This window comes from Liolophura sinensis, chromosome 1 (genome assembly GCF_032854445.1).
Source record: "Liolophura sinensis isolate JHLJ2023 chromosome 1, CUHK_Ljap_v2, whole genome shotgun sequence".
In the NCBI taxonomy this organism is placed as follows: Eukaryota; Metazoa; Mollusca; class Polyplacophora; order Chitonida; family Chitonidae; genus Liolophura; species Liolophura sinensis.
Genome location: NC_088295.1, coordinates 16,688,745 through 16,702,968, shown reverse-complemented (window position 1 = coordinate 16,702,968; position 14,224 = coordinate 16,688,745). Strand labels below are relative to the sequence as shown.

General features: G+C 37.3%; 1 protein-coding gene across 1 annotated transcript in view; it reads right to left on the bottom strand.

The window, feature by feature from the left end:
* LOC135469449 (cholesterol transporter ABCA5-like) overlaps window positions 1-14,224 on the bottom strand; it is a 40,910-nt gene that overhangs the window by 5,271 nt on the left and 21,415 nt on the right. Inside the window, exons 18-29 of the mRNA XM_064748051.1 lie at window positions 13,846-13,988; window positions 12,984-13,250; window positions 11,986-12,117; window positions 11,026-11,178; window positions 9,873-10,010; window positions 9,356-9,445; window positions 6,725-6,943; window positions 5,507-5,737; window positions 3,562-3,734; window positions 3,159-3,234; window positions 2,414-2,508; window positions 1,677-1,796 (exon numbers count right to left, since the gene is read on the bottom strand). Of these exons, the coding sequence (XP_064604121.1) occupies window positions 1,677-1,796; window positions 2,414-2,508; window positions 3,159-3,234; window positions 3,562-3,734; window positions 5,507-5,737; window positions 6,725-6,943; window positions 9,356-9,445; window positions 9,873-10,010; window positions 11,026-11,178; window positions 11,986-12,117; window positions 12,984-13,250; window positions 13,846-13,988 (1,837 nt within the window). The remainder of the gene's footprint in view (window positions 1-1,676; window positions 1,797-2,413; window positions 2,509-3,158; window positions 3,235-3,561; window positions 3,735-5,506; window positions 5,738-6,724; window positions 6,944-9,355; window positions 9,446-9,872; window positions 10,011-11,025; window positions 11,179-11,985; window positions 12,118-12,983; window positions 13,251-13,845; window positions 13,989-14,224) is intronic.

Below are 14,224 nucleotides of genomic sequence, written 5' to 3'. Positions count from 1 at the left end.
AGACTAAGATCACTGACTTATCCTAATCCAGATATCAAATAATACAGATATGTGTTAAACATGTACAATACAGAGGTAGGCCTTTAAACTCTGCAGGTAACTAACAGGCCCTGTTAATGTTATCTGTTTTCTAAATAAGTGTGGCAAGCCAAAGCCCAAAAAAGGAGACCAATAAAGTCCAGGCCTTATCTGATTTGTCACCAGAGATTATATATGTTACTCTTCACTACTTATGTACCTGAAATGTATTACAAGCTGAGTACAGATTTAAGCACAGTTCATGTGCACGTAAGTTGTTAAGTGTACTGGTAACTTATTTATGTACATATTTTAAAAACAAAATAGTTTGTTTAAATGCATTACTGATAAAGTGAAGCGGAAAGTTGTAATGTAAGCCCTACCAGGCCATGTATTTGATTTCCTACATGCTCAACTCACCACTAGTCCCTAAAATAAAGGCAAGTCAGATTCCCATAATTTGACAGATAAACAAATTACACAGGCTGAACATATTACGAAGTGTACTGTTTTCTTTTTCTTTTTTTTTTGCGTTTCTATTATTGTAAACTTTAAAGGTAAACCACATACTAGTAAACTGTCAAATGTTTTTCAAAATTTTAACGCCTAAATTTTTAATCCTTGGAATAAAAAAATCTGCAAACAAGACAGATAAAAGTCAACAATAACATTTAAAACTGGTTTTCAATCAGAGTCTGAAATGCACATAGTGAGAAATCGGTCTCTTGAGTGCATTATTTTGAGTTTACATACATGCACTGTTGTACATGAAGACCTGTATGTAAATACCAGAACCTTGTGTTCAGGTAGATATCCAAAATTCATTTCTATCGGTCATTCCATTTACTTTGTAAAAAGATACAAAAACATACAAATCTTGTCCCTTGGTCACAAAGCCGAAGCGAAGAAGTGATGTTTGATTCATGATTTCTTGTTGGGTGTTTGTTTGTGGAGTAAACTTAGTCAGTGTGGCTGTCAGAAACATGTGATTCAAGTTTCCCACGAAGCTGTGAGGCGCTATAGGACAAGTCATCATCGAAAATGGGCACTGCTTACTACATAGTACAACACTTCCCAAACCTTAGGGTGCTCAGAGAGGTCACAGGCATGTGGTAGGGTTACAGATTGCCATAAACTAGGTCAGCGATACTATTACTGACCTCTTACACCAGCTGACCAGGACCAGCTTTGAAATGACACTCAGCTGCCCAATGACAATTAAGAGCAGTTTATAACTTTACCTTACTGTGGAAAAGCTTGATAAGATGGTAGTAGCTGGCGGCATGGGAACAAATACCTGCCGGAGCTCCCCGCCAGCTACCAGCTTGAAATGAAAACCCTGCAGTTACCAATATACCTTTCCGAATTGTCAATCAAGAACACACAATTGACCAATCATAAGCAGTTTAATTGCAATAAGTCAATCGGATGTTCCACGCATTGGCTATGAATGTACAGTCTTTCTGTGTGATGTCATGACATCACAATTGCTTTCATCGTAAATTTAATGAAAAGTAATAATGTGATGAAAGGGTCATCCATTGCTTTACTTTGGATGATGTGAGGGATCTCGGTAACACTAAAAAAATGGCTACCTGACAAAATCGGGCAAAACCTGACAAGCAATCCAATTGAACAGGTTTAAGAGGTGTACTTACTGGAGCTGTCCATTCACCATAATAGCTACCCTAGAACAGAGAGCATCAGCCTCCTCCATGTAGTGTGTGGTGAGTATAGCACCTCTGTCCTTCCCCTTAAAACTGCTGCTGATAGTGTCCCTACAACAATGGCGAAAAGATTTCAGGGTATGTTGGTGGTAAGGCTAAGCTAGTTCATCATAATACAGCACAATCCAAACAATGCCTTTTACACTGTATACAATGTACAATCCACGTATCTTGGTTTGAAGAAATGATCAGCTGATAGCCACTGACCACATATCAAGTAAGTGTTCCATGCATACTTTATTATCTAGCAACAAATACATGAACCTGGTCAACTATTTAGAGGACATGCAAAGAGGTAAACCAGGACCCAACAATCCAGACCTATACCCTAATTCCTCAACTTTCTGGCATATGAAAGGGAACCTTTAAGTGCAATTTATGTGCATTTTTAGACAAATTTGGGGACAAAACTACAGTTGTTGCAATGGCCAATTTCAGGGCTTCACAAAAAGTATCATTTTATCAGCCAATACAGAATATGCCTTCAGAATATGCTTGAAGAATTTCAGTATATACCTACATACTTTTCTCAAAAAATCAGTCAATCACATGAACACACATATATATACAATATATGATATTTCCTGAATGTACTCGTATTGTAACATGGAAAACATCGAGATGCTCATGATTCAGTCGAGTTGAACACATCTGCAAGCTAAACTTACCACAGGAATCGTTTGGACTGAGGATCCATTCCTGTTGACGGTTCATCCATCAATACTACTCGAGGATTTCCCAGCATGCTCATGGCATAGCTCAACTATAAAATCAACGTTAAAACAACATCAGGACTTCATCTTTTCTAATTTAATTATTCACCAGATATCAATTGAAGCCAAATGACAATAGTAACTTTTTGTTATAATTTTAGCTTTAACTTAATAAGGTGTTTCTTTTGAACCAAAGAGGTCACACTTAAGTGTGGTGGTAAAGAGTTCAGACGTACAACATATTTATATGTTACCTTCAACTAAAGCACTAATGCAAGACTGCTATACCACTCATCCCAAGCAAGACATCAATACAAACTTTAGCCATAAACAATCTTAGACTGTGTAGTTGTAAACAGATACAAATATATGAATATGACAATTCACAGCTACAATTCACCAATGTGTAGATATGGCTAAGAGATGATTACATGGCAAATAAGTAAGAATGGGACAGAAAAAGTCTTGTCAGTAGGTACACACTGACAAAGCATATACATGTATGACAAGGCACATATTGAAGACCATTATAATTTATTGTGACATGATCAGAAAATTTTTGCAGCCAACAGCTCTTGCAAGAAAATGGTCCACAATCATAACTACCCAATGACAATAATATTAGCACCCATGCCCATTACAGGTATGTAAAAACAACAACAAAAAAATATACAAAACCATACTTATATTGTAACTTTACCTTTCGTTTTGTTCCACCTGACAACTTCTTGGAATGTTTGTCTGCATGATCCTGTACTTTTAAGGACTCTATAAATCTGCAACATAAAGCCAATGTCACACATTTTAACTGAAATGTTTGTCAACAAACATGAAATCTATAAACATTAGTGTCATCCTTTCCAATCAACTACTTATTACTTTTGCTCAGATAAATGTTACTAATTTCATGAAATACAGTATTTGTCAAAAAGTTAAGACAGCAAAAATGCCAGAATGTTTTTTAAGCTGTTCCTTTTATCCCTATGCAGATTTAGAAAACATTTCTGATGCTAATATACTTTACACCTCAGACATTATACACTATCAAATTTTACACCACATCTACTTTGACATGTCATAGATAAAGAAAAGAAGGCACTCACTGATTGGCTGTAGATGGGATTTCCTTGGGAGCCACACCTCGTATGGCAGCGTAACAATGTAAATGCTCTCGTAGGGTGATCACATCCCATAAGGCATCGTGTTGAGGACAGAAGCCCAGAGCTTGGAATGCCTCAGACAAACTGGACCTCACATTGTATCCAGCAACCTCGATCTAATCAGTGGGAAAAAAGTCAATTACAAAATTGGGAAGAGCAGGATGTCTATGTATTTGTTCATCTGATTGGGGTTTAACTGTACTTGATTATTTTAATCTTATGGCACAGCATCCAACTTCATGTGTGTAGAAAACCATGTATTGAATGACATACATTGGCAAATGAAAGATGAACTTTCCCATATGTGGAGCAGATTTTCATCCAAATGGTGACCTCATGGTGAGGTTACATTGGTGGATCTTCCGAAGTCAAGTGATATCCAAAACTTGATTATTGTTAGTATATTTATACAGCCCTACAAGTATTGTCTATGTTGTTTGCCATCAAGATTCCAAGACTAGTGCCAAGTGTTGGTGGAGGAAAGACAAGCATAGCAGTAAGATTTATAATGGTAGCATATATAGCTGCATGATGTATGTATACATTTGACTGGTGTTTTCTTGTTGTACTTATTTATGTAGTATTTCCTTTGTAGGCAGTAGCCAGGATTATGGTGGGATGGAAACCATCCTGAGAAGGATTTATAATGGCTCAATGTATAGTAGAAAGATGTGTAAAAGCAGGTTGCATAGCAGAGGGATTTATAATTTAAAGCAGCAGAATGTATACAATGTAGCAGCAAAGTGTATACAATATAGCAGCAGAATGTATACAGTGTAGCAGCAGAACGTAAACAATGTGGCAGCAGAATGTATACAATTTAGCAGCAGAATGCACACAATGTAACAGCAAAACGTATACAATGTAGCAGCAGAATGTATACAATATAGCAGCAGAATACACAATGTAGCAGCAGAAAGTAAACAACATGGCAGAAGAATGTAAACAATGTGGCAGCAGAATGTATACAATGTAGCAGCAGAATGCACACAACGTAGCAGCAAAACGTATACAATGTAGCAGAAAAATGTATACAATATAGCAGCAGAACATACACAATGTAGCAGCAGAATGTAAACAACATGGCAGCAGAATGTTTACAATGTGGCAGAAAAACGTATACAATGTAGCAGCAGAATGTATACAATGTAGCAGTAGGGTGTATGCAATGTAGCAGTAGGATGTACCTCAGAAGGCACAGAGCTCAGTAGATGTTTAAAGCCTGGCCAAATTATTAAATTTCATTGAACATGGGGAATAATGTAAAAAGATGGAGTAAATGGACAAGGAAATTTTTCATGAAACCTTAAATTTCGAAAGAAAACACTTAAAAGGTAGAAAAAGGAAAAAAAAAACACTTAAAAGGTAAAGAAAAAAGGAAAGAAAACTTATGGGTATATTAGACATTATATCAATTACATTCACACATCATGTACAAGGGCCCCGCCATGATGAAAACGTCACATGACTGTCATGTTCCTCAGTATCTGCACACAGTTGCTGCCAGTTGTAGCCAACTTACGTGCACCGAAAATGAATCTCATCATGATCGTAAGGTGTTGTCAAACTTTTCGACATAAGCGCTGCATAAGACTGCATCGAGTTGTACTCAGTGTCTTATGATCACAAGTCGACCTACGCCCTGCTAAACATTGACCTACGCCCTGCTAAACATGATACATGTATGTGGTTTAAGACAAAAAAAAAAAAAAAAAAAATAGAGAGGGCTCAAAAGTTCCAACTTAAAGCAAGCCAAAATTCACATCCCAATAACAGTTTGACAAGTTCGGATCTGAAACATTTAACAAAGGCTCTGCAAAACTGAGTGACTGATAAACTCTGATGGCTCTTTCCAGCAATTCTACATACTGTTAGCACAGGTGTGTACCTTTCCTTTGGTCAGCCCTTCCTCTGCTATGATCATGTTGATGGTTGTTGTCTTTCCTGCTCCGTTAGGGCCGAGTAAACCAAACACTTCTCCCGCTGAAACGGCAAAAGTGGAGTTCCTCACTACGGCTTTTATCTTCTCATCTCCTCCCGCACAAAGCTTCTTGTTTTTCTTCTTTTTCCCACGACTTTTGAACTCCTTCCTGACATTTTTCACAACAATCACTGGTACCTATAAGAAGAAATGCAGACACTTAAATCTAAACCACTGACTGAATATAACAATTTCTTTTATCAATTCTTGTTTTCATCAATACTTTTTTCAATTCAAAATTATTTTAAGGGGCTCAACTCAGACAATTAGTCTCTTAGTGTTTGGTTGCAACATTCTGTCCGGTTGTTTTGCCAGGTACTTGGTGAACAGTGATGGTTTCCTCAAGGTTGTGCCCTGTTTCCTCCATAGACAGGTAAAATGTTCTTGATTATGGTAAAACATACAAATCAAATCAATAATGATGGGTCAATTCTTACATCATGTAAGATAGCACAGTTTCACTGATCTGCATATAGTTTTATACTTCAAACTTAAAGGATACATGAAACACTTTGGTCTTATTTCTTAATGTGCAGATTATCATGTGTAATAGCATATGACAGTTTGAACAAATTTTTCAACTTTCACTTGGTGGGGTAAAAATGGCTTCAAAGTACAATTTTCTTAAGGCCCCAGCAGTTAGTCTGGAAATTAAGTAGCTCACAGTGGCGACGTCAACTATGTTTAAAAAGAACTCTGTGGGGACCGAACAGGACTGGCCAAATAGGAGCGGGGTGCGGGGAAAAGACCGAATGGGGTGGGCGTAGGGGTACAGAAGGGGCGCTAGGCTGGCCTAAAGAAGCCATGCAGTATCTGTGTACATGTCACCCTCAGGGTACTTCGTGGGTGTTCACAAAATCAACGATGACGTAATTTATGAAAAAATCTGATCGTTGATGGAAAATATGCATAATATCGAGGGTTGAATAACAAGTATAAAAAAAGCTTCAAAACAAGTTTTTTTTTAAACAGAATTTCCAAGGCATAATTTTCTTCACTAGGCATAGAAAGATAATCTCTGTTTTATAGTTCCATGTATCCTTTAAAGATTTTCACCATCTTTATGCTCAAGACAGGGTAACTATTTTTCTGTGGACAGATCAGTAATGAAAAACTTCAACCCACCTCTTCAGTATTCTCATATTCTAAACTGTCCACATGCTGTCTTTCTGCAGCCACATCAGAATCTTCACCCTCTATAACGTCACCGTTATCCTCTGGGATGATTTTAGAACTGCCCACACTATTAGTCCCACACTTAAACACGTCCATGGGATCGCCTCCAGTGCTTCTAACTTCCAGGAAAAGCAATAAATAAGCCAGCAACACGAAGTGAATGACAGCCTGTAGGGAACAAATAGTTTACTTGTTTTAAGCATGACATCTTACTTAATAGAAGTTTAAGGTTCTCTTTAACTTAGACTGATGCAAATTTCACAAAAATGCTTAAATCCACTTCCAAGAACTGCTTTTCTTAATAATGGCATTATTTAAAAACACTTGTGGGAAAAAACAAGAGACATAAGTGAAAATAACAAGAATTTCAAACTTAAAGCCTATGTCACCCCAAGATGATGATGGTCATCTGTGCACAGGTTTGTGGGAGTGACTGGTTTCAATGCTAATTTTTTTTGCAATCCATACACAAGATTCTGCATGCTGAAGTACTGTTGGTGTAAGTTTCAAGTCGTACAGCCCTTTCTGAAGTACTGTTGGTGTAAGTTTCAAGTCGTACAGCCCTTTCTGAAGTACTGTTGGTGTAAGTTTCAAGTCGTACAGCCCTTTCTGAAGTACTGTTGGTGTAAGTTTCAAGTCGTACAGCCCTTTCTGAAGTACTGTTGGTGTAAGTTTCAAGTCGTACAGCCCTTTCTGAAGTACTGTTGGTGTAAGTTTCAAGTCGTACAGCCCTTTCTGAAGTACTGTTGGTGTAAGTTTCAAGTCGTACAGCCCTTTCTGAAGTACTGTTGGTGTAAGTTTCAAGTCGTACAGCCCTTTCTGAAGTACTGTTGGTGTAAGTTTCAAGTCGTACAGCCCTTTCTGAAGTACTGTTGGTGTAAGTTTCAAGTCGTACAGCCCTTTCTGAAGTACTGTTGGTGTAAGTTTCAAGTCGTACAGCCCTTTCTGAAGTACTGTTGGTGTAAGTTTCAAGTCGTACAGCCCTTTCTGAAGTACTGTTGGTGTAAGTTTCAAGTCGTACAGCCCTTTCTGAAGTACTGTTGGTGTAAGTTTCAAGTCGTACAGCCCTTTCTGAAGTACTGTTGGTGTAAGTTTCAAGTCGTACAGCCCTTTCTGAAGTACTGTTGGTGTAAGTTTCAAGTCGTACAGCCCTTTCTGAAGTACTGTTGGTGTAAGTTTCAAGTCGTACAGCCCTTTCTGAAGTACTGTTGGTGTAAGTTTCAAGTCGTACAGCCCTTTCTGAAGTACTGTTGGTGTAAGTTTCAAGTCGTACAGCCCTTTCTGAAGTACTGTTGGTGTAAGTTTCAAGTCGTACAGCCCTTTCTGAAGTACTGTTGGTGTAAGTTTCAAGTCGTACAGCCCTTTCTGAAGTACTGTTGGTGTAAGTTTCAAGTCGTACAGCCCTTTCTGAAGTACTGTTGGTGTAAGTTTCAAGTCGTACAGCCCTTTCTGAAGTACTGTTGGTGTAAGTTTCAAGTCGTACAGCCCTTTCTGAAGTACTGTTGGTGTAAGTTTCAAGTCGTACAGCCCTTTCTTGCTGCTCATGGGCTTCAGGTGCCTCTGTGGCTCAGTTGGTTAACACGCTGGCACAGCATAATGACCCAGGAGCCTCTCACCAATGTGGACTCCGTGAGTTCAAGTCCAGCTCATGCTGGCTTCCTCTCCAGCCGTACGTGGGAAGGTTTACCAACAACCTGTGGATGGTTGTGGGCTTCCTCCCACCATAATGCTGGTCACCGTTGTATAAGTGAAATATTCTTGAGTATGGCATAAAACACCACTAAGACAAATAAATAAATAATTATTGGGCTTCATGGTCAAGCAATTCCATGCCAGGGAAATGTTTGCTCTGACATCTAGTGATCGGCTCAATAAAAGTAAGAAAGTGGAATTTAGCTTCTCATGTGAAATTCTCTTTCATTTGGTAACCATTATATTAAAGAGCTTGGCTGTAAGAGACAGGTAAATGGAAAACTTCTGCTCGAAACATGAAGTACTTAATCAATTATCCTAACATGGATTCTAATACATAAAAGAGATGTGATGTCAGGAATTTTGAAATTTACAGCAATTAACCCACATTCAGGGTGATGGAACATCTCTCTCGTAGTTTTGTGCTTTGCATGTATGCAAAACAAGAGCTCAATACATTCAGTAATTTTTAAAATACCACAATTAACATTCACCTTAGCCCAAATTCTAATACACGCAAAGAGAAGTGAGGTCAGGAATTCTGCAACTGACAGTAATCAATATGCACACAGGGAACCCACATTGGAACACAAACCGTGTGATTGTGTTTACATGGTTGCAAAACCTGGGCTCAATACATGTAATACTTTTCAAGAAACATGTACGACATTAACATACTGTAACATTGCATAAGTGGTTACTGGACTCCGATGCTTGGGGTATGACATTAGCTACATCAGTACATTATACAGCTAAAAACATATATATTTTAGGGAGTAATCAAGTTTCAATGAAGAACTAAAACAAACTGTGCCAGTCTAGACAATATTATCCTGCTGTATCAAATAAAACCAAGTAAAAAGTTGGTGAGATATAAAAGTTTCTTACCATGATAAATACAAATAAAATCTTGTTACTCCATTTAAAATAATCTCCAACAGTGAGTTCTGAATTTGTCAGAACTTGTATTCTGTGCATCTGCAAAGAGAAAGTTTTTAATTCAGTTTCATACTCACACAATGAAATCAATGTGAAACACAACAACATAAAACACTAGTAATGACTGCATATGACTGCATATAACAAAAGGTAACAAATGAAACCATCAGCTCACTCCTGCAGTGCCACAATATAAACCCTTTTAATAGCACGGAAGCAATAAGAAAAAGGACAAACAGATAAGAGAAACTTAAAATTGCTTCCAGCAATGGTAAATGTTGGTAAATATCTACATGTAAACATATTATTCTATGCTTTGGTAAATATTTTATTAGGTTCAGGGATGTATCATCTTACCATGACAATGCCTGGGTTAAATTTAGTTTCCCATAATATGCACCCACATAAATGTATAACCTGGTTAGCATGCAGTGAAATTTTTGCTGTCAGTAAAAGAGCTACCCACCCGATCTATGTAATAGATGCCTCCAAAGACGAGGTATGGAGGATCAATGACACAGAAGACGTAGTGTATAATTTCTGCAGTATCACTGTTTCGCATTGCATCCAGGAGAGCCACGGCAATGTACGGAATCATAGAAGCCTACAAACATAAAAACAAAGTTTCATATAAACCACATTGTAGAAATTCAAACTGTCAAGTACAGAATACAAATACAGAAGACACAAAATGACATAGAAGATATTTATATGTATTTCATTTGCAGACTTGTTTAGTCTCCATTCTTTGCTGATGTAACTGGGATTTTCAGTTCAATTAAACAATACTTTGGTTTTTATCTCTATACTCCAGATTTTTTTCCGTACACTAGATACCATTGTGATTCACTGCTCCTTACTTGACACCTGGTATCATACTCATGTAAAATAGCAGCTGAAGTAGCAAATACATGGCCTCGCTGGTCAGGTTTATGGGTAGAGGATATCACAGTGTCCAGAGAAATTAACTGCCGTTTAAGACTGACTTAAATCCACTGACTTAAAATAGCAGCTAAAGCAGCTAAAGTCCAAACATATGATCTTGTTGCTCAAGCGCTTCACAGAAAACCCAGTTTACCTGGTCAATGCTTCTGAATATCATGGTGGTTTTCAGCTCCCAATGTGTTATAGTATAGGCATAGCCCATGCAATCTGATTTCCATGATTTTTCAGTAAATGCCAGAAACAATTAATTTAATTTATTTTGGGGATTTATGCCTTTGTCATAATCACTTCATTTGCACATTTACAGTTAAGTGTTGTTGTGACAGAAAATTTGTACTAATAAATGCTTTGTCTTCCCAAATAAAGTATTTGCAAGGAAAACTGCAGTTTGCCACATCTGATCTAGTGAAGTCTAAGATCCAGATCAAGAACTTATGTTAGTGAATCTGAGTCAATCCACAGTTCTCACAAAAAATTCTGCTAAATAACTTCCATAAACATTGTAGAACTTTTATATTTACTTATTCATTTATTTATTTGATTGGAGTACAACGCTATACTCAAGACTATTTCATGTACATGACAGCCGGCATATTATGGTGGGAGGAAATCGGGCAGAGCCCTGGGGAAACCCATGACGGAATTTTTGTATCCTTACAACTTTAAGAACTTACATATGTGAAGATATTTGGCAGGACACTCATGGCGGTTTCTCCTTTCTTGAACAGGAAAGACAGGTTGTAAGAGAGCAGGGTGTTGGAGGGCATGTACAACAGGAACAGCAGAATCAGGCAGAGAATTGCTCCGGCATGTGACAGTGAGGGCACCTGCAGGGAAAGTACAATAGAGAATCAATTCATGTATAAGTTTCATTAAATCTGGCTTACTGGTAGCTGAAAAGACATTATACTAGTAAGTCAAATAGGCTGAAGGTCAGTCACGTTAAGAAAAACCTAACATACCATAAGGGGCCAGCTTGCAGGAGTGTTTTTTTTATGGATATCACTCAACAGTTTTGGAGAATAATATGCAAAAAGCTATCCTAGTTTTCAAGCTAGGATAGTCCTGACTTAGTCAGAAATTACAACTGAGAAATTACCTGTTTACAATAATCCCAAAACTAAAAGTAAAGTACAAATACTTGCCTTAATAGATAGACTGTCAGTTGGTAATTTTGCACTCGGTTTAAAAATATGTGCAATTTAATTGTTTTAAAAAGATGTTGCTGTTGCTATTGGAAGCTGAATCATTATCACGCAGAACTGTTTTGAAAATTAAGGCAAGAAAAAGTTAGTAACTGGGATACTGTCCATTTGACAGGTCAACGTTTACGTACGAGTCGAATTTGGTGAACAATCAGTTTTCAATTTCTTTGTGCAAGCCAACTTCTTTCCAACAATCAATTATACACCCAATTGTAGAATTCACAATCTAGTATAGCTATGTATCTCTTCATTCACACAGGCCAAGGTGGCATATGTAATGCTTTTTTATACATATGTAAAGAGATAATTATGCACTTTTTTATAAGAACATCAGAACATTGGATTTTAACACAAAATAATGCTAATATGGGATCTTTATTTTCTGTTGTTTTTGCAATTCAATGTTCGGACATACTGTATAGCCATTACCTGAGCAGCTAAAACAACGATGATGCAAAGGATGGCAGGTATGGAGAACTGTAAAAAGTGGAATATAAAGCTTGTGCCCCAATACATCACCCAGCTGACACCAGACACTCTCAGCTGACTCCGAGCCTTCACCTGTCACAGATTAATGTCCATCAGTGGTCAGTTACAGATAAACAAAACAGATAAACTAAATATATAAAGTGTAAATATATGTGTACACGTATAAGTTTGGTCTTTTGGCTTGCTTTGCAACCAGAAGCTTTTGATGCAAAGTGCCCTTTTTTTAAAACATTACAGTAAACCAAAACTAACCTTCAGCTTTCTAAGTGGATTTTGAGACAAAAAAATGGCACCTGCCCTGGCACATCCAGATTAGGGTCTGAAAATGTTACTGTTAATACTACATTCATCAAACTATAAATCCATCCCAAGGGTTTAAATAATTCTAAACTTTGCTTTATAATAGCAGGGTGATAATTCCTGCAATGTCTCCATGAAAACTGAAACATGCTATCAATTTGACATCCCTGATTTGGTCAAGTTTACAACTGTATGATACTATATGGACATTACTATCATGATTAATCTTCTTTGTTTTCAATATCAACATTATAATACTCTACACTTTTGTGATAGGGAACTAAAGGCACTATAAATGACATATGAATTCTGCAATCAAGAATGATTACAAACCACATTAACATAAGGCTTTGACCCACAGTAATTCATTTAACAAAATAAGTGAATAAGTTTGCTTCCAAAACCCTAAATCTTCAGTACATTTGACCAGAGCCAAGGTGCACCTTCAGGCATATTACATAAATTTCCTCTGAACTGGACATGTTATTTACCATTTTCCTTGAGATTTTATGTCCCTACTTGAACAGCATATTTTAATTTTCAAAATCTTCAAATTATATTCTCAAATTGGATCTAAAGTTATACTTTACTGGTCATATTTACTAAAGGATTTTGGGTAAGTGAATATACCCACACACCTCCCTTTCTCGGACTATCAAAGTTCCAAATCCCCCAGGAATAAGCGCAAAGGCTAGTGCTAAGATGATAGAGGCCGAGAATGCTCCATTGTTGAAGGTCAGGACTGTTTCTGTGTTGTTCCAGGGCAAGTTAAAAGTGTGGATGTGCTTGGGAGGAGCGCTGGCCAACACCATTCCGTACAAGCCATTCAGGAGCAGGTCTATAGCCACTGGTAAGGAGTGCACAGCGGTGTCATTATACAATACTGTAAAGCTAGAATCATAGCCCTGAAAAATTGACCCAAAATCATCCTTACAATATGCCACCCTTATTCCTCAACCTTTTCACATATCAAAGAGCAACTCTTAGTGCAATTTATACATGTTTTTAATTTAAAATTCAAGGCAAAACTAAATTGCTTGAACTAGCCAATTTCAGGTCTTCACGAAAAGTATAATTAATGATCCCATCAGAATTTGCGTGAATAAACACCTTGCACAAATGTGAAAAGGTTGAAGAATTACAGTACACAAATTATATGAAATAGAATTCCAGTTACATTAGCTCAAGAACATTTACAAGGTCTTTCAAACTGATTTGTCATAAACTGTTCAACAACTTTGATTTGAGTGAAATCATGTCTTCTTGGTGCACATCTTTTTCAGTTAAATGAAAATATGACTCATACAAAAGCGAACATAAATGCCAACTTAAGTAAAACATTCAGATCAGTTGAAAGTGTATTCAATTCATGCAATGATTGATTGATTGATGCCTTGTCACTGGAACATAAATGCCAACTTAAGTAAAACATTCAGATCAGTCGAAAGTGTATTCAATTCATGCAATGATTGACTGATTGATGCCTTGTCACTGTCTAACCTGAGCTGCTGGGGTGAGGCTGCTGAAGTTCACCCCTACATGGTGAGGTCGCGCATCTAACAGGTTCACTGAGCTGTTCGACTCGTCTATCTTAATAGCCACCTCAAGGTTCATCTTTAGCAAAGTGATGAAACTGCTACCACCTAGAAATCAAAGGAAAATATGCTGAACAGAAGTTGTATCAAGTAAGTGAGAATAAAGAAAGCATATTATAACCAACGAAATTATAATCAAGCTTCTCTGACTTACACTGCTTGGAAAAGCAAAATCATCATGCTGGGAAATATAAAGTATTTGACAGGTTGAAGTATAAGTTTGATGGAAAAGTCTGCTTTGGACACTGTTTTAGACAATGACAGGACTACATGTGCATGTGTGA